Here is a 20,116-nt window from a genome sequence, read left to right as displayed (position 1 = left end):
CTTTTCCTTCACATCCACGGCAATCTGCACCCATAGGTAGCATTAACACAGACTCAATTCCCTGTGAGTTAGGATGTACCAACATAGTTCATATTAAGGATAGTACATGCACTCTCATTGGTCAGTAGCTGTGTTAAGATGAGAGTATGTAAATACAGCTGTGACATCACACAAATTTTGATTGGTTATGTGTTGTCAGATGCACATTTTGATTGGCTGGTAGGAAATATGAGCCTGTATCAAAAAAATCAGTTTCAATCAAGAAGTAAAAAAACCAGCATTTTCCTTCATTTGTCAAATTATTTTTGAGAAATATTTTATAAAAAAAGGTAGAGGACTTTTTCAGTGTTTACATAGCCTCGTGTAAACACTTGGGGAGTTGGGAGAATTCTTGACAGTTATGCAAACCCGAGACGCATAACTGTCTTGAATTCTCCCAAATCTCCCTCATGTTTAGATGAGGCTACGTAAACACGGAAAAAGTCCGCTATTGCTTAAATAAAAATTATAATTATCTAAAATTATCTTAATTAATAACAACTATTTCAACATAATAATGTTTATATTTTACTATCAATAATTAATTATTATTTATGTTGAAATATATTTTTATTTAAGCATACAGTCGTGTAATCTCTTGTAAACAAGACACTTAGTTCCCGAAATTAACTTAAATGGATGAAGGCAAAAATAATATTGATAACTAGGGTCATCCCTCAGAGTCTAAACGCCAATGTCGCATACTGTACCTACATTGTATTTTACAGTGAGCATTGATGTTGTGTTGACATTGGGGTAATTTAAACTGTTGATCTTTACATTAGGAGTTAGTATTTGACATACATGATTTTGAGACACACTTTTGACGGCCAGAGTTCTGGACACTTTGTGATGCTCATTTAAAATGGGCATGTCTCTAATTAAGTACATTTCTAGGCATACATGTACATGACTTTGTATAATTATGTACCTGAACAAAACTTCAATAGCTAGGTACTGTAATACAACTATGGCAGAAAAAAATCAAGGCTTTCTTCAGGCGCAGATACTAAAACAAGGAATGATCTACATTGATCAACAATGACCTACAGTGTATAATGACCTACACTGAGGTACATTATAAGCTAAAGTGAGCTAATGACCTGACGGTAAAAATGTAGTGAAATTTACAACAGAGTTAATAAAAGCTTTCCACTCTGCCCTTTGAACCAATCAAAACCTTGTTTCTAAGCAAGTTGAAACTTTTCATTTTGCACTCTCTACATTGTAAACCAATCAAAGCCTCATAGCTGAGGAAGTTGAAACTTTTCATTCTGCACTCTCTGAACCAATCAAAACCTCATTGCTGAGCAAGTTGAAACTTTCATTTTGCACTCTCTGACCAATCAAAACAACGTGGGAAGAATAACTTATTTTATAATCTTCTCTTCACATTTTTTTCCTGCTCTAAATAAGACTTAATCGTTGGCAAGCAAAGCTGATATTAATTTTGTAATTTTTCAATTTAGTTTTGGAACAAAGGAAAACCATCCAAGGGTCTTTTTGCAGCATTATCTCATCTACTTTTGCCACGTGTGTAATTGCTGTCGTCATTGGGGCTGTCACACAACGAACTAAAAGCGTTGTGTGAAAACTCACAACAAAATTAATGTTTTCCGCTCACCAAACTCTTCACCCTGATCCTCTTTTGTCTTTCTCTCTGGTTGTAGATCACTTAAGTATGTCATTGTAGCTCATTATAGCTCAATGTAGGTCATTGTATCTAATTGTAGCTGATTCCTGGTTTTAGTAAAAATGTATACTGTGCAAGTACACCGTATCTACGTTTCTTCAGGTCAACTTTTCAAATACAAAAAAACGTTTTGCAAGGGTTTCTTTTTCACCCAGTTAGACATACAGTAAAATGTACTTATTACTTTAGTGAACTTATTATCTTTTATGGACATTAATGTTATTTCCACAAGAAGCCTTGTAAAATACTGTACACATATGGACACAAAACTAGAATTCGTACATGGAAAAAACTAAGACTAGTTCTTGATACTGTGCATGACTGCATTAATACAGACATATTGTTCAGTAAAAAGAGTAAAACTGGAGTCATAATCTTTTCTTCCCAAAACGATGTCTATAAAGACATCCACTAGTATTAATTTTTCTCAGTAATTAAGTCCTCCACAACAACTGCAAGAAACAGCAAGGGTGGTATTACCTCAAAGGCAGGGATTGTCCTCAAAACTTTTTTGTTGGATAAATCCCACAAAATTAAAACATTGTCTCGGCCTGAACTGCAAAAAAGTTCAACATCAAAATTAATTTAGAAGAGCATGAAAAAATGTCTACTCTGTAGGTCAAAATGTATTAATTTTTTTCTCTTTAGGGTAAAAATTTTGTGTTATTATTATTGTAGTTTAAATCATTATAGGTTGCTGAGTAAAATTAATAATGATGAATTTATTAAAAAAATGATAAAGTAAGGGGATGATCAATACCTGAATAATCATAGTGGAAATAATTTCCTTGAAGTTGATATATCGAAAATAGCTAAGAGCTTTCGTTTCATTATGAAATAAACAGTGTTTGAAAATTGAACACTATTTCAAGCATACTAGTCTAAGACAAAAAATTAATTATTGCATTTAATCAGTTATTTTGCATTTTTCCAACGGAAGTAACTTTCAGAAAAATCTTCAACATTCCATTCAAATCTCGGAAGCACCAAAGAGGAATTTAAATGTTAATTTCAGTCTTGCAGATACCGGTCACGTGTGACATACAGACTGCACATGTAGTTTAGACTGTAAAAGTGAGATCTTACGCACAGACTTGGCCAGACATAAAAGTCAGTTTCTGAAATAAATTTCTATTTTCTCCCAGCAGTATATCAGGAAGATAATGAATTACCTCATGTATCTTTAGGTTTAAGGGTGCTTTCCTTTTGTCAGACGTGGCTGTCCAGACAAGTTACATGTAGTTTTCAAAGAATAATATCATCCTCGAAGTGTGTTAAGTTGAAGGCGACTTGTAGAGTTTGCCCTTCCAAATGCTGGTCTGGCCAGTCAGTTCCGTCAAATGGGAAGCATCCTAAGATAATGGTCTAGCTCCCACCAGTTTTCAAAATGTTGAACATACATGTGTACTGTGCAGCGTACAGTACAGCACAAAAGTATGAAAGTTACTACCCTTGCATTGCGTGCGAAAGGAACTGATTAGCATGCAACATGTTTCACAGGAAACTGTAGGTATGTTCAGCTATTAATTATTATTTATTTCAAATTACCTTATCATTGACTCTCCAGAGAAAGAAAATGCCAAGGATGTTACTACACTAAAATGACTCTCCAGTACAGCAACACATCTGCAAAAGACAGGTTCGGTTCACATTGTCTAAAGGAAGAGCTAAGCCACTATACATTGTATCAGCACTGTATCAGTAAACAGTTTAACATACTGTAAGTGAAACATTGAAGAACTCATCTTTGTACAGATAGTACAATGACTAGCAAAGTACGCATACACAGGAGGAGCGAATTAAAGGACTGATTGAATTGTTTTCAATTTTTTTCCCTCTCTGCAAGGCCTATGACAACAACAACGCAAAAAGTACATTAATTTGATTACATGCAAAGTTCATTTTTACCTGCTTTCACTGAGATCCCAGATACGAATCTTACAGTCATCTGAAGCCGAGAAAAGCTGAAGAACTTTCGAATCAGGATGGAAACATACCAAGCTAAAAACCAAAAAACAATAATTTTGGTAAATGTACCTCCAATGTGAGCATACTGTATGTTTTTTAAAATACACGTACTGGTAACTGAAATTAATAAACAGATAAGCAATGATAAGTGCTGAGTTTTTTTCCTTTAATCTAATATCCCATATGTAGTTTCCAACAGCTTTTGTCTTTTTGTCTATTAATTTTGCTTTGTTCTTTTTATCCTGATCTCAGCATTTCTGACAGTGTACGGATATTTACCAGTAATTATGACTGTGCTCAGCTATGTGCACACACTGGATACATGTATATCACATGGTAAATACATGTAGCCAAATTGAGGCACATGGCACAGAGTCGGCTACAACCGATCCTACATCCAACAAGAGCAAATGTAATTTGTGCACTTGAAAATTTACTTCCTGCCACAAGTTTTTCAGCTTGGCAACAACTTGGGTGCTCAACGGACAGCAAAATTAATTAATACACAGTGTATGAGCTGATAACTAGTATTTAATGACCAATTCAGAATGTTAGAAATTCAAAATTGAATGTTGAAAATTCAATTAACGGCTTTATTTTTGAACTTCAATTCACTACTTCATTTCATTTCTGTTGTGAATATCAGACAAAGAATGTTCCAATAAATTTTTACCCACCTTGATATTTACCTTACAAAAAAATGCACTTCTGTAACCATGAGTTCAATGAGCAATAATAATTGGTTCATGTAGAAGAATATGTTCATCGAGATTAATAAGCACACACACTCACAAGATTGAATTAGTTTATACAAAATTAATTTACTGTGTATAGAAATTTTAAAAATAATTAAACTACTGATTCAGAAGCTTTAACCCATTTCCGGCTGTCTGTAGTTTTTACCACCAGAAGAAATAATGGTAAGACATTGCACTGAAGCCGGATCTTGGATAGCCTGTACCTGACAACACCTGAAGATCCTTTGAAGTTGTGCGTGTAATACTGTTTTATGACATCCCACACTTTGACTGTGCTATCACTAGAACCTGACAAAATTAATAGAATTATCTGTGTCATAATGCCTGCTAAATGGCATTAAAATGCTATTCAACAGACCTTATTTCTCCAATTTTTCGTTTTATTCTGCACATGATCAGGATTATGAATTCCATGAGGCTAATATAAAACTTGATTTGAGAAATCTAATGTTGCCTGTACATTGTATAGTGATAATTTCTTGCATGCTCTCAAAATCAATTAATTCATTTTTTACTGCCGTCAATCACCACATTGGCATGGGTTAAAGCAAGCATTGTGATTGGTTAATTTTGATCCATTTTGTCTGTGTATAAAGTGTATGCATGTTTCTCGTGGGTTCCAAAATGTCACTCCTGCCAACAAGATTGGCAGCAACAAAAGGAAACCGTCAGTTTAAAGTTGAACCTCCGACAAGGCATAGTTGCAATGAATGAAAAGTGCAGTTTTAACACACCTGTGGCCAAAAGTGTTGATGTTGAATCAAATGCCATGGATGCTATAGGAGCCCTGTGAAGAGCCTAAAACAAAAGATTAAAAAACTTTAAAGTTAAAACATAAAACTAAGTTAGGCTAAAAACTTGTTTACTATCCTTACTGTAATTAAGAGCATAATATCAAGCACCAAATAATTTTATAACATACAGGTCTATTTTCTGGTAATATGAAAGTTCTCACAGGAACTTTGTCTAAACACTTTGCTTGGGTTGTAACACATGTACAAGTACAGTTGTATACTGCATAATAATTTTATAAAATAATTAGGGATAGTACACACACTCTCATTGGTCAATAGCTGTGTTTAGATAAGAGTACATGTATGTAAACACGGATATGACATCACATGAATTTTGATTGGTTATGTGTTGTCAGACGTGCATTTTGATTGGCTGGTAGGAAATATATTAAACGTGTATCAAGAAAACCATTCTGTTTCAATCAGGAAGTAAAAAAAGCAGCATTTTCCTTCATTTGTCGAATTATTTTTGAGAAATATTTTCTAAAAGCAATAGAGGACTTTTTTTCTGTGTTTACATAACCTCCTCTAGACACTCGGGAGTTGGGAGAATTCTTCAGTTGACAGTTATGCAAACCCTCGACTGCATCAAAAGTTTGCATAACTGTCTTGAATTCTCCCAACTCCCCCTTGTGTTTAGCTGAGGCTATAATAGTCAGCTGCCTGATCTTCTAGAGTATGCAAAACTTCAAATACACAATCATCCATAGCAACTCAGGCAGCTTATTACACCAAAACAATACTACTGCAAACTGTGCAATCACCTCTCCATAGAGTAAATTCTCTGCAATATAATTATATTAAAACTTGAGATCTCTTCAATCCCAAGGTAATTAGGCATGTATGTACATGTATAAACCCACCCCTCTAAAACTCTGTTTGGAATTCTAAGCCTGATCATATTACATGTCTGTAATAAACTTTAGGTAAGATGTAGGTACCTTCCAAGTCTTAATCAGCTCCCCAGCCAACCAATTCCATTGTCTCAACAACAAGCTCTTGCTTGCCGTCACACAGAACTGAAATTTGTTGCACAATAAAAATAATGATATCAATCAACCCTAAAATAAAACTTGAAATCATGCAAAATAGGCAGAAAAGATTGAGCTGGTCTGGACATGTGAAAAGGACAGAGGGGGATGTGTTGAATGAGGTGGAGGAGTTGAGAGTTGAAGGCCGACGGCTAGTAGGAAGACCTAAGAAAAAGTGGAGCGGGTGTGTAACAGACGATATGAATATGCTGTGAATAGAGGAATATATGGCACAAGATCGACAGATGTGGAGGACAGTCATCACCCACCTAAACCTCATAAATTGCAAAATATGGGTGTTAAACAGCAATGATGCTGATGATGAAGAAATCATAATAATGCAAAAACATATATATATATATATATCAAACTGTACAACTACATGTACAATCGTGTATTCCTGCATACTGCTGCTCACTCTTGTTTTACTTGTGAGAGTAATTTTAAGCAAACAGATGAGTTCCTTTTTTAGCAGGGCCACGCCTTGAAACAGGTTTATCATTGTTCTCAAATATGTGTAGGCTGAAAAAAACAATGTTTGAGCATTGGACATGTTGTCGACAGTTCAGGGACATAAATTGAATTTCTGTTACAAAGCCATGTGCGATGGAAGATGAAACTTGTGGAAGACTGTGTTACCGGTATGTACTTGAGAAGCAGAAGGAGCAAAATACGTGTATGGAAAAAAACATACTTCTGCAAATCAACAAGGAACAGTAGTTGAGTAGCTGGCTGAGACAAAAAAGCACAGTTAGAAGAATGATGAATTTTGTTGACAGGCAGCTACATGTACATTTGACAACACTGGAATAGGACAGAGACATACCTTGTCATCAGGGCTTAATGCAAAGCAGCTTACAATATCACCTTCCTAAAAGAGAAACAAACACATTTCAGATATGAGAACAAGGGATGAATTGCTACCAACATATACGGTAAGTATATAATTTTAATTTACTGTTTCACAATAATTCTCACATTCCACATTTTCAAAATTCACAAAACAAACTGTCCATGGATGCTGAAGAAATCTTTGTCCCTTACTGTCTTAAGCAACTGAAACATCCCTTTCGCATTGTGAAACTCAATTCTGACGACTTTCAGTGACCTAAATTTAAACTCCTGGACTATCCACATTTTTCATGACCCTTGTTTGATGGTTTACACAATAATACACGCAGATACTCTGCGGGTTGCATAGTATTTTTTCCGAGCCCCGCAGGGAAAAGGAAAAATACAAACAATGAGCAAGATGTCCATGTGTATTGTTATGTTAAACCACCACATAACAGATCTATTATTCCACTACAAAAAGGTGTTACCAGTATTTTGCTTCAATTTTACATGTATTTGGTAAGACTGTTTTTAAAAAAATGCATCATCTGTCCTTCAAAGCACTTGCGAACGATGTAAACAGCACAAAAAGCCAGCCAAATGTGCTTTATTTGATTGCATAAACGAAATGATGAGTGACAAGCGATGACAAGCTAAATTTTCAGGCTCTGTATCATGTTGAAAACAACTTCTTTCATTGAAAATCTCCCATTTTATCTGTATTTGCTCTGTTCTAAACCCGTCAAACCGGGACACTACAGTGTATTACTGTCTCATATTTTGTGCATTCTCTTGACCAAATATGGTAAAATGTCATAATAGTGGAATAATAAATGTGCATAATTACAGAAAAAGTTATCTAATGTTTGCATTTTTAAGTATATAATTTGTCTTTTCCCAGACATTTCCATATCATTTAAATGTGAATGCTACATTTTTATGATGCAAGTACAATACACAAAGAATCTTAACCCCAGGAGATTTAAATTGGGTACAACATTGAGTTACAGTACCGTGTAAATGTAAGTTGACAGTCTCGACTCGAAACTCTATCCGCGATCCTCGATGTTTTCGAGAATCGAGGATCGAGTTTCGAGGCTCGAGTTTCGAGTTTCGAGATTCGAGGATCGAGGATCGAGTTTTGAGACCCTCGAAATTTTTTTCGAGGATCTCGATCAGAAATTTCGAGGTGAGGTGAGACTACTCGAAAGCGAAACAATAGCGTTAGACAAAAGCTTTTGTCAATCAAAGGGTACGCGAATGAGAATGCGCATAATTAAATGCTTAAAAAACTTAAAGCGTTCAAAATAGCGCATACTAAAAGGACAACGGGAAGACCTCTTGAGGAAAAATTCCACGTTTTACACAATTCACATGGTTCGATTTAGCGGCAAGACCTAAACCGGCCTTTATCCTGCCACTTTGCGATGCGTAAACAACAAAAATTGGGCTTGTACTGAAAATCACACCAAAGTTGTAGAGTGACAGGGATTTATTTCAATGCTTTATTAAACCCTGCAAACAAAGCATCGCTCTGTACCCGAACTATAGGCTCATATCTTAACACTGCAACAGAGTATCATGCAAACCAACACAAAGCATGAATTAAATATCACACATGGGAATCATTCACCGGTGGAGTAAAGCAGAGTAAAGTTCTACTCCGGTTGCTTTGCCGATGCGTAAGACAACGGGATTAGGGCTCATAGAATAAAGATCACTCAACAAAATTACGAGAACAGCACCAATACAATTAAAGTGTTTATTCAACCCGATACATTTTATGAAACATGAAACGAATCCTTGCGTGCATTCATCGCACGAGGAAATGAATCACATTCGCTCGGCAGCATAAACAAACACGTGAATTAATATTCAAGTTGAAATCAACAACGCGGGTACAAAGCGACCGATCGATGATATCGCGGAACTTACAACGATGGGTAAACACTTTTTTTTTTTCAAAAGTAGGCAAAATAATTCAATGAAGACACTTACATGCCTTGTCAGAGTTTCTGACGAACGCGAAAAATGATGGAAACCAACAGTAAGATAAAATAAAAGCTGTAAAAAATAGACAGGAAGAGAAGCGTGAAAAATTAATCACGCGAAAACTCCTTTGTTTTCTCCACTCGAAAAATTCTCGAAAGCTCTCGAACGTCTCGAAACTCGACTCGAGCCTCGATCCTCGAAGTTTTCGAGAATCGAGGATCGAGAATCGAGTTTCGCGGATCGAGCTTTGAGGGACTGTCAACTTACATTTGCACGGTACTGTAGCTGATTTGGTATATGATGCAACTTTACAGGCTTTTTTTCTGGAGCATCTTTAAGAACATTCTTTATTCACCTCCTGTAATGTTTGAACAGTTTTTCCACCCTGAACTTCAACAACTTGAATCTTGTCATTACAGGTACAAAGTAAATGATCTTCTTTGGAGGAAAACTATACAGATAAAAAAAACAATATTACAGTTTGTGACCATGTTCAGACCGATCAAAATTTCTACAGTGCATGAAGGGTTGGGTGAGAAACCGTGACATATCAACTTCCGCTTGGTGGCCCAACCTTCTAGGAGATTGGAATAGGTAATTACACAGCTCAGGGCAGCTGTGCTCCGTGCGTGGCCAGTATGCCATTCACTGACACTAGCCAAGCCCCAGTGACTCACTCAGGCCTCTCGGTGGCAGGCAGCACTCGGGTACTGGACAACACTTTTTCACCAGCCTTTTTCCTCCCACCAATACTGCGTCTTCAATTAACTTTGACATTAACAGCCCTAAGAAAGATGACAAGCATCCACACAAGGGATCCGAGCACTTTGTGGTATTGCTAAGTAAGCTTGAGACTATAATAACATTTGCATCTCCTCCTTCTTTCTGCAGTGGGAGGGGGGGGGGGGGGGGGGTACATGGGTGGGAGCTCTCAGCAAGGTGAAAACATTATAATAGTAACTCCTTTCTTCACTTTTCTCTAAAGTACATTGTTTATTAAAGGTGAAGCCAAGTTGCTCTACATGTACATCCAAAAATTAAATAAAAAGGAACAATAATAAAAAATGGTTATGGAGTGACTAGTTACTGCAGATTGCAAATTATTATATAGATATTGATGAAATACCAGGATTTCTCCTTTTACTAAAAAATCATATCTTCACCGCGCGCAGTGAACATATCATTTTTATCTTTCACATGTGAGGATATAGGTGTTGTCATGGTAACCAACACGATTAGCCAATAAAACAAGAGCTTTCTCTTCATTGTAAGATACTTTTGTGCTTCGTTATAATTCTTCTCTACTACATTAACATTTTTATTGCAAAATTTGACATTATCATGATTTGTTTTTCATAACTTTCATATCATTCTTGTTTCATGTTACACAACATGCATGTTTTAGCGGTTGGTGACCACTTTTTCATCCTTTCGAAACTGAATAAAACAAGTTGTTTTAAATCTAGACATTTCATCAATATCTATATAATAAACAGCACTCGAAGATAAAATTTGTATCCCCGCGCGGCCATGTAATATCCTCTATTTATACCAGCAAAAATATTGATCAAACTGATAAGATATTTAAACTGGCAAATGTTCTTGGAGTTTTTACTTTATGAAATGGAGGCTGAATCTTGAGCAATCACAACTGCAAAATTAATTTCTTCAGTTTTTGCATTTTTATTATTATCATTCTTTTTGTATTTTTTATTTTTTGCTCATACAGAACCCATACACCGACTTGTATTTGCTTTTCATACGGAATTCCTCAGAGTGTGCGCAATAAAGCTATTATTCGCAAATAAGTCATGCGTCTAAATCCAGGAATTGCGCTGGTCTCTCTTTAAACTTACATGAAGTTAGTTGTAGACTTTTTCGTTGATATTTTTTCCGTTGGTTTTAAAACTCTCAACAAGAACTTTCTAAAAATGTTGGGTAAACGATATCGAATTGGGCTGAATTGCTGTGGAAGTGCAGATGTACCAGACTACCTGGACAGCCGCTGCTGAACTATTGCAATTTTAAAGTATTAAATGAAGCAAACTCTAATAATACATTGAAAGCTAACCAAATGAAAATGGGTGCTTAGACTTAATCTGTAGGTAAAACAATCACTTGTAACGAGTGACCTGTGGAATGTGACCTGTGTTTTAAACCTGCCGGAAAGAACGAATCCTGTACGAATAGCAAATACAAGTCCAGCTTTCTGATGAGTATACTGACCTGAATTTTACCTCCAGTATAAAATGCATCGATTTTAGACGACACTTCAAAGCTGCATAAAAGGAAAGGAAATCGACAAATGATCTTTGTTAATTTCCAGTAATTTCTGAAGCACGTGCAGTGTACAACAATATGAGTTTTCAAGTCCAATACCTCGTATGGATGTAAAGAACCTACTTTGATTTTAGAAGAACGCCATATTTGTTGTGCTGCGCCATGATTTGTGATGATCGTTCACTGTCATAAGTCTCCCTAATTATTCAACATGAAAAGGCTGAGAAATACTCGACTTCGCTGCGTCCGCCATCTTGAACGATTCTATGAATGGCTGCCGCTGACCAAGAATAAATGAGTGAGCCTGTCATGAGGAATGAGCTATATGGGTGGAGTGAGTGTGTTTTGGTGGGATGGGCTCTGGGGCTTGGAAAATGGGGAGCTATGTTAAAATGGAAACTAGACGCTCCGTCGCTCCTTGAGCGTAAACTTGGTTGCCTTTGGTACTTTTTTGTCCTCCTCAAGTTTCCGCACTCATTCCCAAACATCCTAAACAAGTTATCAGTCCGGAAACGAAACAATATTTATTTTTAAAATAGCTTCTTGTTTGTAAATCATTGTTGCATAGCTTAAATTTGGTCAAGAACGTAAAAACTCACCTAAATGAGCGGTAGACAAGCTTAAAGAAAGGAAAGGAACTTTATTTAAGTGTCTACTCGTTCTAGCGCTGAAGCACTAATTGGAGACACTGTAAACTGAAATTAATAATTCTACTACTTCGCATTTCTACTACCACCTGAACCACCGAAAGGCTCAAGTCTGAAGTCAAAACTATCCCGTCCATTTAACTCCCCTTTTTTTGAGACCAAGTCTAAGTTCCTACGAAGAGTGGGCACAGGAAGGGAAATCGATCGTCATGACAAAAAGCATTTAATGTGTAATAAAACAATGCCCCAATGTAATTAGTTTTTAAGGTCTTTAAGCAGAGACAAAATTAGAGGCATTTGACAGAAACGGCCGAGAGGGACTTGAAGAAGTAAAGCTTCCCTCAACTTCTAAGAGTGACAAAACACGATCAACTCTACAATCTCACGGTTCAACAGTCTAGCGCGCACGAGTAAAAGCGCATGTTCTTGGCGTGTATAGAGCGTGTTTAGGAAACAGCTGTAACGTCTCTCGTGATTGAGCCAGAAAACAGTGAGCACCAAACAACATATACAACACGAAAGAGAGCCTTGATCCCCACAATTCTCTGGACAATTTGAGCAGTTCTCTTATAGAGTCCTGAAAAATTCAGGGGGCTCCCAAGAGATTCAGTCGAACTCATGACCTCTGCGATTTCGGTGCAATGTTCTACCATCTGAGCTATGAAACCATTCAATCGGGAGCAGGTCAATTTGTTGGGCTCATGTGTTCCCGTGAAAGGGCTCGATGAAAGAAACGCCTAAGCCTAAACACGATAGAACTGCATCCTATACCAGTCAAATGGTATTAGAGGTTGTAAAGGGGTGGGTCGCATCTGCACGCCAACCACAACAGAAAGTACATTTAAGAACTAAGCAAGAAAGACAAAAGGAAACTCATGTTCTTTATTCAATCTCATTCTATACACAGCCTTAATTCATCTTGCGGATGAGCCTGTTGATATGGGTCTCCCGATTTCCATGGTCGCCGCCTTCCACAAAGTGGGTAGTGATCTTGCGGAAACCACCCTTAGGGGAACTGAGCTTGAACGGCCACAGAAAATTGTTGGCCTGTTTAAAGTGCTCCCCAACAGAGTAGATCTCGTGAATGAGATCCTCCATGCAGATGATGTTGAACTTGCCCAACTGATTCTCAATGATGGAGTTGTCGGTTATAGCAATACGCATTCTGTTCACTTTGCCATAGCCACGCTTGTAGATCAATTCCCGCACACTCTTTAGGTTTGGGTATCTATAAAGGTCAGTAAATCAACCAGTGAGTCTACCAGTCGCTCCCTCGCTTCCCCCCTCTCTCACTACCCCCTACCTCCACTGCTCCCCACCCAGTCCTTCCCAAAACCCCCCACCCCATCTCTCTCTCTCTCTGCCTCCCTCCCAACATCCCTCTCTTGCTCCCTTTCCCCCTCCCTCCCTCCCTCATTCAGTGAATTGATGGTTTGCATCTGACGTCATGGCAGCCATGTTGGTGAATAGAACAACGCCGCAGTAAAATTTGATGCTATTCTTATGTGAAACTTGAGGGCTCACTTTCTATTGCTTTGTACACCAACATGGCTGTCTCGTCACATGGATGCAAACCAAGAATATACCGCCACATTGACTGACAAAAACAAAAGGAAACATTGTTATACAAAAATGGCTCCAATTCCTCTAAGAAATGATTAGGTAGCTACACCAACATGATGAAGGCTATTTCACCATATCCCGCTGTGAAGTCATAGAGGAAATGATGTACTCTCTTTTCATTGTCACGTGATTTGAAATGGGTAATAACCATACACAAATGCAAGTCACCAGCCAGGGTCAGTGCATATGGGGAAAACTATACCAAAAGGCTTGGATACCAGCCTGCAGCCCTAACCCTAACCACACTAAACGCTTCCAAAAAACCCAAACAATCCAGAGTTGTAATCGTGGCAAGACTCTTGAGCAATTTCTGGTGAGTGGACAGTGTGGAAAACAAAGGTAGAGGAAATGAAAGAAAGACACTCAATCAAAACATTAACGATAAAAGGTAAGGATCGTAATATTTAACAGGAAAGACACATCACAACAATGCTTGCTTTGAACAAGACGGATCAGATTGCAGGATTTGTTGCATACCGTCCAGTAACGCAGTGTTTCAGTGTTTGGATGGGGAGGGGTTTATCTCATTTTACTTACCCATAGGCAATATATGGCTGCGCAATTCGCAGCATGTTGATTGTGGCCTTGTTCAGCTTAATGAAGACACCATTATGGATCTGGCGAAGACGGAACAACTGAAGAACCTTTCGCACCTTTGGACTCACGCCATTGATACTAACAAGCAAACAAGAAAAAAATGCTACTATATTAACATAAATGTAGTGCCAAGCCATTTCAGTCAAACTTCAAAATAATCTTAAACAATATGTCAAATGGTTAATACAGAATCCAGCCTGAAAACCATCACAGGTGGTGTACCTCAAGGCTCCATATTAGGTCCATTGCTGTTTGTATTGTATATTATTATCACTTTGTCGAGCATTGTGGCGCATTTTTCGGGCTAAAATGGAGAATTTGGCGGGCTAAAATGTATGTTAGCCCGCCAAGTACTCAGTATGAGTCTGAGTCGGGTCCAAAACATATTTATGCCCGTGAACATTAACTCTATTGTTGTATTAACGATTTGCCTAAGTCTTCAAAGAAGTTAACTTTTAGGATTGCATCACCGGCCTGGGAAGCAATACCTATGAAAATTAAGGAACTTCCCTTCGAAAAGAATACAAACTCTTTCTACAGAGCACCTGACAGTAAGGCATGTGATTAATTTAGCCAGAGCTTCATAAATAGTTTATATGAGTACTGTATAACCTCCACCCACTTGTAACCACTCTGTGGTACTAGCCAACTCGAAAGCTTGGGTCCTTTGGCTGCTACACACTTCCCCCTTTGTTATGTTTAATTCAATCTGTAGTTAGCTCCTTTTTTACTTCTTTTTATTCTTATTGTTGTTGTATTGTAATTGAATAAGTGTGAATAACTTGAACTTGAACACTAAAAGAAGTCTTTAAACAAATGGAGACCAAAAAATAACGCTGTAGTTTTGCTACCAATAACCATTGAAGTACATTGAAGCTATTCTTTGTTGTTTTCAGCCAAGGATGAAGAGGGTGGAAATGGATTTTAAATACAAAAAGCTCTTTGTGCCATAAACACATTATTTTCATATCATGTCAGTGGGTTGTCAAGAATGTTGTATTTATGAGCTAAAGTACTAATTTAGATTTTTTCCCAGTTTTGACCTAAAAACAGAAAAATGTTAGCATAATAGTGCCCCTTTAAAATATCCAGATAATAAAGAAGTTTGTAATAACTTGAAACAGTCGCTAGACACCCTAATTGGTCATTTGAATTAATCAGAAAAAAGTTAAGCGCAGTAAACCCAGTTACTGAGAATTACAATAGGGTTTTCAATAAAAGCCAGCAGCTGGCAAAACTTAACAGCTATTTCATTTGAATATGTTGCCTCCTTTGATTGACAAACTACACCAAAATTTTCAAACAATGCAATAAACACATGCCAAAGAACAGTGTCAAAGTTCACATACATACCCTCTGATGCGGATAACAAAAGCAAGCTTTGCTTCAGCTGGGACATAAAAGTTGCCATGCTTTTTTGCTTCACGCCTCATTCTAATCTCATCCAACTCTTGCCGGCGGTATTCCTTCACATATTGTTCAGCTCTTTTAAAAATCACCTTCCGTTTCTCTTTTCGCACCTTCGAGTAAGAACAGAAAAAAACTACTTCAAAACAAGAGTTCACCCATCCCATATGCCAGTGTTTTGCTTCATTTCTGGTGGGAAATTGCTTTATGGAAAAGCAGATGACCATCAATAGACCAAATTGGCCAACTCAAACTAGTTGTACCCAATAGACCTTATTCACGATAGCCGCCATGTTGGATTTGCTATTATCATGCAAATTAGCTACACACTTCTGAGGGGGCAAACAACACAAGTTCGAGGGGTTATAACGGCCATCTTAGCCACACAGATGATTTGTTTCACATTCATTGAATGTTTATCACCTAAGTAGTAAACTAGAGTGATTACACAAGTTACTTCGATGTTTTTTTAGTAAAAAAAGAGCAGATAACGAAGTAGAAAGTCAAAATGTCAAAAGCAATCAAAGGATATAAGATTATTATAAAAGGTACTTAATTCTAAATTCTAAAATGCACTTTTAGCAATATTATTTCAATATTTCGACAAGCCGATTTTCCGCAATTTGCTTTTTTTTTTCCAATGTTTGCCCCCCAGCATAACACATGGCTAATTTGCATGACAAATTGAAACCAACATGGCGGCTATCGTAAATAAGGCCTATTCAAAACCTTGAACCTGCTTTGGGAATAAGGCGTTTCTTTTTTCAGGTATTTCCGTATCATTTAAAAATGAATGCTACATTATCAGGCAAATACAATACACAAAGAATCTTAATCCCGGGAGATTTGATATTGGGTACAACATTGAGTTAGCCAACAACAGACGTTACATGATGACTGACTAAAGATTAAGTTTCTGACACTGTGAAGTATTTCTTGTACCTATACAAAGAAAGCATAATTACATTAAACCTGGTCTTCTTTTAGAAATCACAGTAAGTGACCACGTAAAGCAATAGGCAGAAAGTCAAAAGAAACTTTAAATTTGTAATAAAAATTTATATTTATATTTAAAAAATATGGTCATTTAGGAATGCAAGTCTGTGTTAAACTTTTCCAGGGAAAAACTAGAAGTGTCCAAATATTTTTTAATGACCAGTGGCCAGTCAAGGTATTCAAATCACTAAAGGAACGGCATTAAAAGTACCTACATATTAATAGCACAGATAAATAGTATTTAAGTCTAAGCACTCATTTTAAACTGGTTAGCGTTTAATTAATGCAACATGTACCTATAACAGTTAAACATGCTGAAAATTTAAAGTCAATAGCTTGAATCGTTGGTCGAGTGGGGTAATTGTAAATGTAAATGTGAATGCTTTGTTTACAGTGCAACGCATCTTACCGTGGCCACCCAACAAACTTTCACATTTGACAACTACGTGTAAATACCTCAACTCAACGACCCATGCAACGGTCTTAAACTTACAACCGTGCAAGCTTTGTAAGGAGGAGTGACTGTCAATCAAATTCGCACACCCTGATTGGCATATAAGTTTTAAAAAACTTTGTCAGGTGGCTACGGTAAGGCGCGTCGCACTGTAATAATCTGAAAGAAACAATTCAAACTTGACAGAAACATGATTAAGAACCCCAACTGCAAAGCATGGTAGAGTTGAATCCGGGAAAACCAGAAACAAATCTAAACCAGAGGTTTGAACACAATTTTTGAACCAGAGGTAACTGCATGCAAACCCAAAGCCCTAACCTCTGGACCATGCCACCTCCCTTAAAGTGCCCCTAACCCCAAAATGTTTTTTTCGCTAAAATGAATCTTTGCACCTGTTCGAAACGCATTGCGGCAATTTTTTCCTTTTTCTAACAAATTCTGCCATTTTATAGGCTTCGAAAGTTGCGAAAATCCAAGCATCTTTAGTTCACGACCGAGTCAGAAGGGGAATGGGCCTATTCCTGATGTGACGTCACAATCTACTTTGCATGCATGTTTACAAAGAGTTAATGCAATGTAAATCAGTTTGTGACGTCACATCAGGAATAGACCCACTCCCCTTCTGACTCGGTCGTGAACAAAAGATGCTTGGATTTTCGCAACTTTCGAAGCCTATAAAATGGCAGAATTTGTTAGAAAAAGGAAAAAATTGCCGCAATGCGTTTCGAACAAGTGCAAAGATTCATTTTAGCGAAAAAAACATTTTGGGGTTAGGGGCACTTTAAATTTATTGGAGTGAATGATGATGGAGATTTGCATAGTGCCGAGTGGTCACAGAAATGGATTAAACAGATAATTTGACCTCTGTAATCAACAACTTCTTAGCAGCCTAAATAAAGATAGCACTGAATAAATTGAAGATAAATTCGCAAAGGTGGACGTGAAATTGAGAAAATAATCGCACTGCTGGACACAGAGTATTTTCAAAATCCTGTCTGGCTGCCAGACATCTAGACAAAACATCAACATTATTATTTGTTTGGAGTGGACATTCCTGTCATTTGTTCAGCTATGTGTTAGTGTTCTTGACATTATTAATTTTCATTTTTTCTTAAACTACTAAAACAATGATGGCAGACACCAACATTTAAGGAATTTCTTCTGCATACCTGGCCTCAGTTGTTCAAAAGGTGGATAATGCTACCCACTGGATAAAAACTAGCAAAACCAAAATGGTTATCCACCCTCAGAACTACTGGGGCAAGGTGGTGTTTTGCTTGCACGATTGTTCTAAACATTGGAAAAACGCCTGTTTAGAAAGTGGCAGCAGTTCTGTTCCTGTTCTTAAGGTGCGCTGACCAGGCCAGGCCTCACCTTAATCATTTTCTATGGCTCGAAAGTTAAAAACAAGGTTCCTATCAACAAAGACTAAAGAAAGGTTCCGAAATCTGACAGTACTAAACACTTACAAAGAGAGAACAGACAAACTTTGCCTTGCCAGCATGGCAAATGAATTCGCTGGTCGTAATGATCATCGAAAAAGAAATTTCAGTACATATCATAACAGTAGGCAAATAAATCAGCCAAAAATTATGATACTGCATTCTCTCATCATATTTTTATACTAAATGCCTGATGAGTTGTTAAGTGAGAAATTAGTACTGAGTCGGCACCACTGAAGTTAACTACATTTTATGGCTAAACTGAGCTTACTGTTAGTTTCTAATTCAGCCTAATGCTTAGTCTCATTTTTAAGGAGCTGATATCAAATAAGCCTTGTGATAAGTTAAGCGCCCGCTCGGGCTACTCGTTCAGAAATTTGGTTGCCTGCGCTCACAAATAAGGCACCCCAGGCGGCTGCATGGTCGTTAGGCAGCAGCCTTGACACTAAATGTCTCTAATAGTATATTATAATATCATCATTGATAACACTGAGAATTGTGGCAAAATAAACTGAAACTGAAACTATCACTTGTTAAGATTGCTGTGAAGTGAAGTTAGATGCATTTTTCCAATTTCTAGAGTCCGCTACCTCCCTTCAATCGAAGAGGTGCAGTGCCCCCCCCACCACTTCAAAAACTGCTCCGCTCTCTTCATAAGATCAACACGGGTACTCTTTAATACTCTCAAGATATTGTGGCATGAGGGAAACGGCATAAAAATAGCGAGAAGATATTACCTTTTTCTGCTGAAGGTCAGCTTTCGCTCTGGCAGCTTTGATCCGTTCTGCAGTCTTCCTCTTTTTGAGGAGAGTTTCGGGAACGCGTGGTACCTTCTCCTTCTCTCTGTTAAGTTAACAAGAAATGCTGATAAGCTTAAATAAAGCAGACTAAACGAAAATCCTTCTTTCCAAAAGGCAAAACCGTTTCTTGTCATGTAGAACGAAAACGGAATTACGGTGCGCCCTCTATCGAGAAGAATATGATTCTTCACTCGTGCTACAAGTTCATCACATATTCGTTTCAAGAAATGCAAAATAAACCTTCATCCAAAAGGCGTTTTTTTAAATTTCTTCCAGAAAATAATCATACTAGTAAACGTTTAAATAAAAGAAAGGGTGAATGTGGCTAAAAATATGATTCCGTAGTTTGGGAATAAGACTAGATGGATAGGATTGAACTCGATAGTTAGAAATTACAGACCCTTTTTCAGCCATTATTGTTCAGGGAAAGGAAGAGGTTGTCGGGAGTGTAAGCTTAGTAACCGAGCCTCTCTTGGACAACCACTTATGTACATAACACTTTGTGTCCGTCAAATAAAGAATCAAGGAACTGGGGCGAGTTTCTAAAAATCTGTCCAAGTTTGATGCTTTTGGGTCGAACAGAAACCAAGTTACGGACTTAAAAACATAGATAATAATCCACACAAACGTCTCTAATTTTGAGGCTGCGTCCCCCAAAACCATATAAACTCTTAATATTTTTTTACAATTATTATTTCTGTGATATTCATAAAAATTGGCATACAAAATGATTTTCACTTCACCAACCTGATAAACTTTTT

The 20,116-nt window shown here is 37.3% G+C and overlaps 2 protein-coding genes across 2 annotated transcripts in view; both read right to left on the bottom strand.

The window, feature by feature from the left end:
* The window catches only part of LOC138003659 (transducin beta-like protein 3), a 47,105-nt gene extending 35,444 nt beyond the window's left edge, over window positions 1-11,661 (bottom strand). The window contains exons 1-11 of the mRNA XM_068849847.1: window positions 11,513-11,661; window positions 11,336-11,387; window positions 9,465-9,560; window positions 7,110-7,154; window positions 6,194-6,271; window positions 5,193-5,256; window positions 4,662-4,746; window positions 3,641-3,733; window positions 3,281-3,358; window positions 2,213-2,288; window positions 1-61 (exon numbers count right to left, since the gene is read on the bottom strand). The exon at window positions 1-61 is cut by the window's left edge and continues 33 nt beyond it. Of these exons, the coding sequence (XP_068705948.1) occupies window positions 1-61; window positions 2,213-2,288; window positions 3,281-3,358; window positions 3,641-3,733; window positions 4,662-4,746; window positions 5,193-5,256; window positions 6,194-6,271; window positions 7,110-7,154; window positions 9,465-9,560; window positions 11,336-11,387; window positions 11,513-11,553 (769 nt within the window). The 5' untranslated portion in view covers window positions 11,554-11,661. The remainder of the gene's footprint in view (window positions 62-2,212; window positions 2,289-3,280; window positions 3,359-3,640; window positions 3,734-4,661; window positions 4,747-5,192; window positions 5,257-6,193; window positions 6,272-7,109; window positions 7,155-9,464; window positions 9,561-11,335; window positions 11,388-11,512) is intronic.
* Window positions 11,662-12,900: 1,239 nt separating this feature from the next.
* On the bottom strand, window positions 12,901-19,430 carry LOC138003657 (large ribosomal subunit protein uL30-like). The gene is made up of 4 exons (XM_068849846.1): window positions 19,293-19,430; window positions 15,610-15,776; window positions 14,197-14,334; window positions 12,901-13,264 (listed from the first exon to the last, which is right to left on the bottom strand). The coding sequence occupies exons 2-4, from the start codon at window positions 15,687-15,689 to the stop codon at window positions 12,946-12,948; spliced, it is 537 nt and encodes a 178-aa protein (XP_068705947.1). The 5' UTR covers window positions 15,690-15,776; window positions 19,293-19,430; the 3' UTR covers window positions 12,901-12,945.
* Window positions 19,431-20,116: the final 686 nt, after the last annotated feature.

The sequence above is a fragment of the Montipora foliosa genome, chromosome 5 (genome assembly GCF_036669935.1).
Source record: "Montipora foliosa isolate CH-2021 chromosome 5, ASM3666993v2, whole genome shotgun sequence".
NCBI classification, from domain to species: Eukaryota; Metazoa; Cnidaria; class Anthozoa; order Scleractinia; family Acroporidae; genus Montipora; species Montipora foliosa.
The sequence above is the reverse complement of the archived record's forward strand: the minus strand, read 5'-3'. Positions and strand labels throughout refer to the sequence as shown.

What these genes read in the sequence shown, in the direction of transcription:
- LOC138003657 (XM_068849846.1), bottom strand. Translation starts at nt 15,689, where the DNA reads ATGAGGCGTGAAGCAAAAAAGCATGGCAACTTTTATGTCCCAGCTGAA. An exon ending in TTTGTTATCCGCATCAGAGG is followed by an intron (nt 14,335 to 15,609) that starts GTATGTATGTGA and finishes TTTGCTTGTTAG; the next exon opens with TATCAATGGCGTGAGTCCAA. An exon ending in CAGCCATATATTGCCTATGG is followed by an intron (nt 13,265 to 14,196) that starts GTAAGTAAAATG and finishes TGACCTTTATAG; the next exon opens with ATACCCAAACCTAAAGAGTG.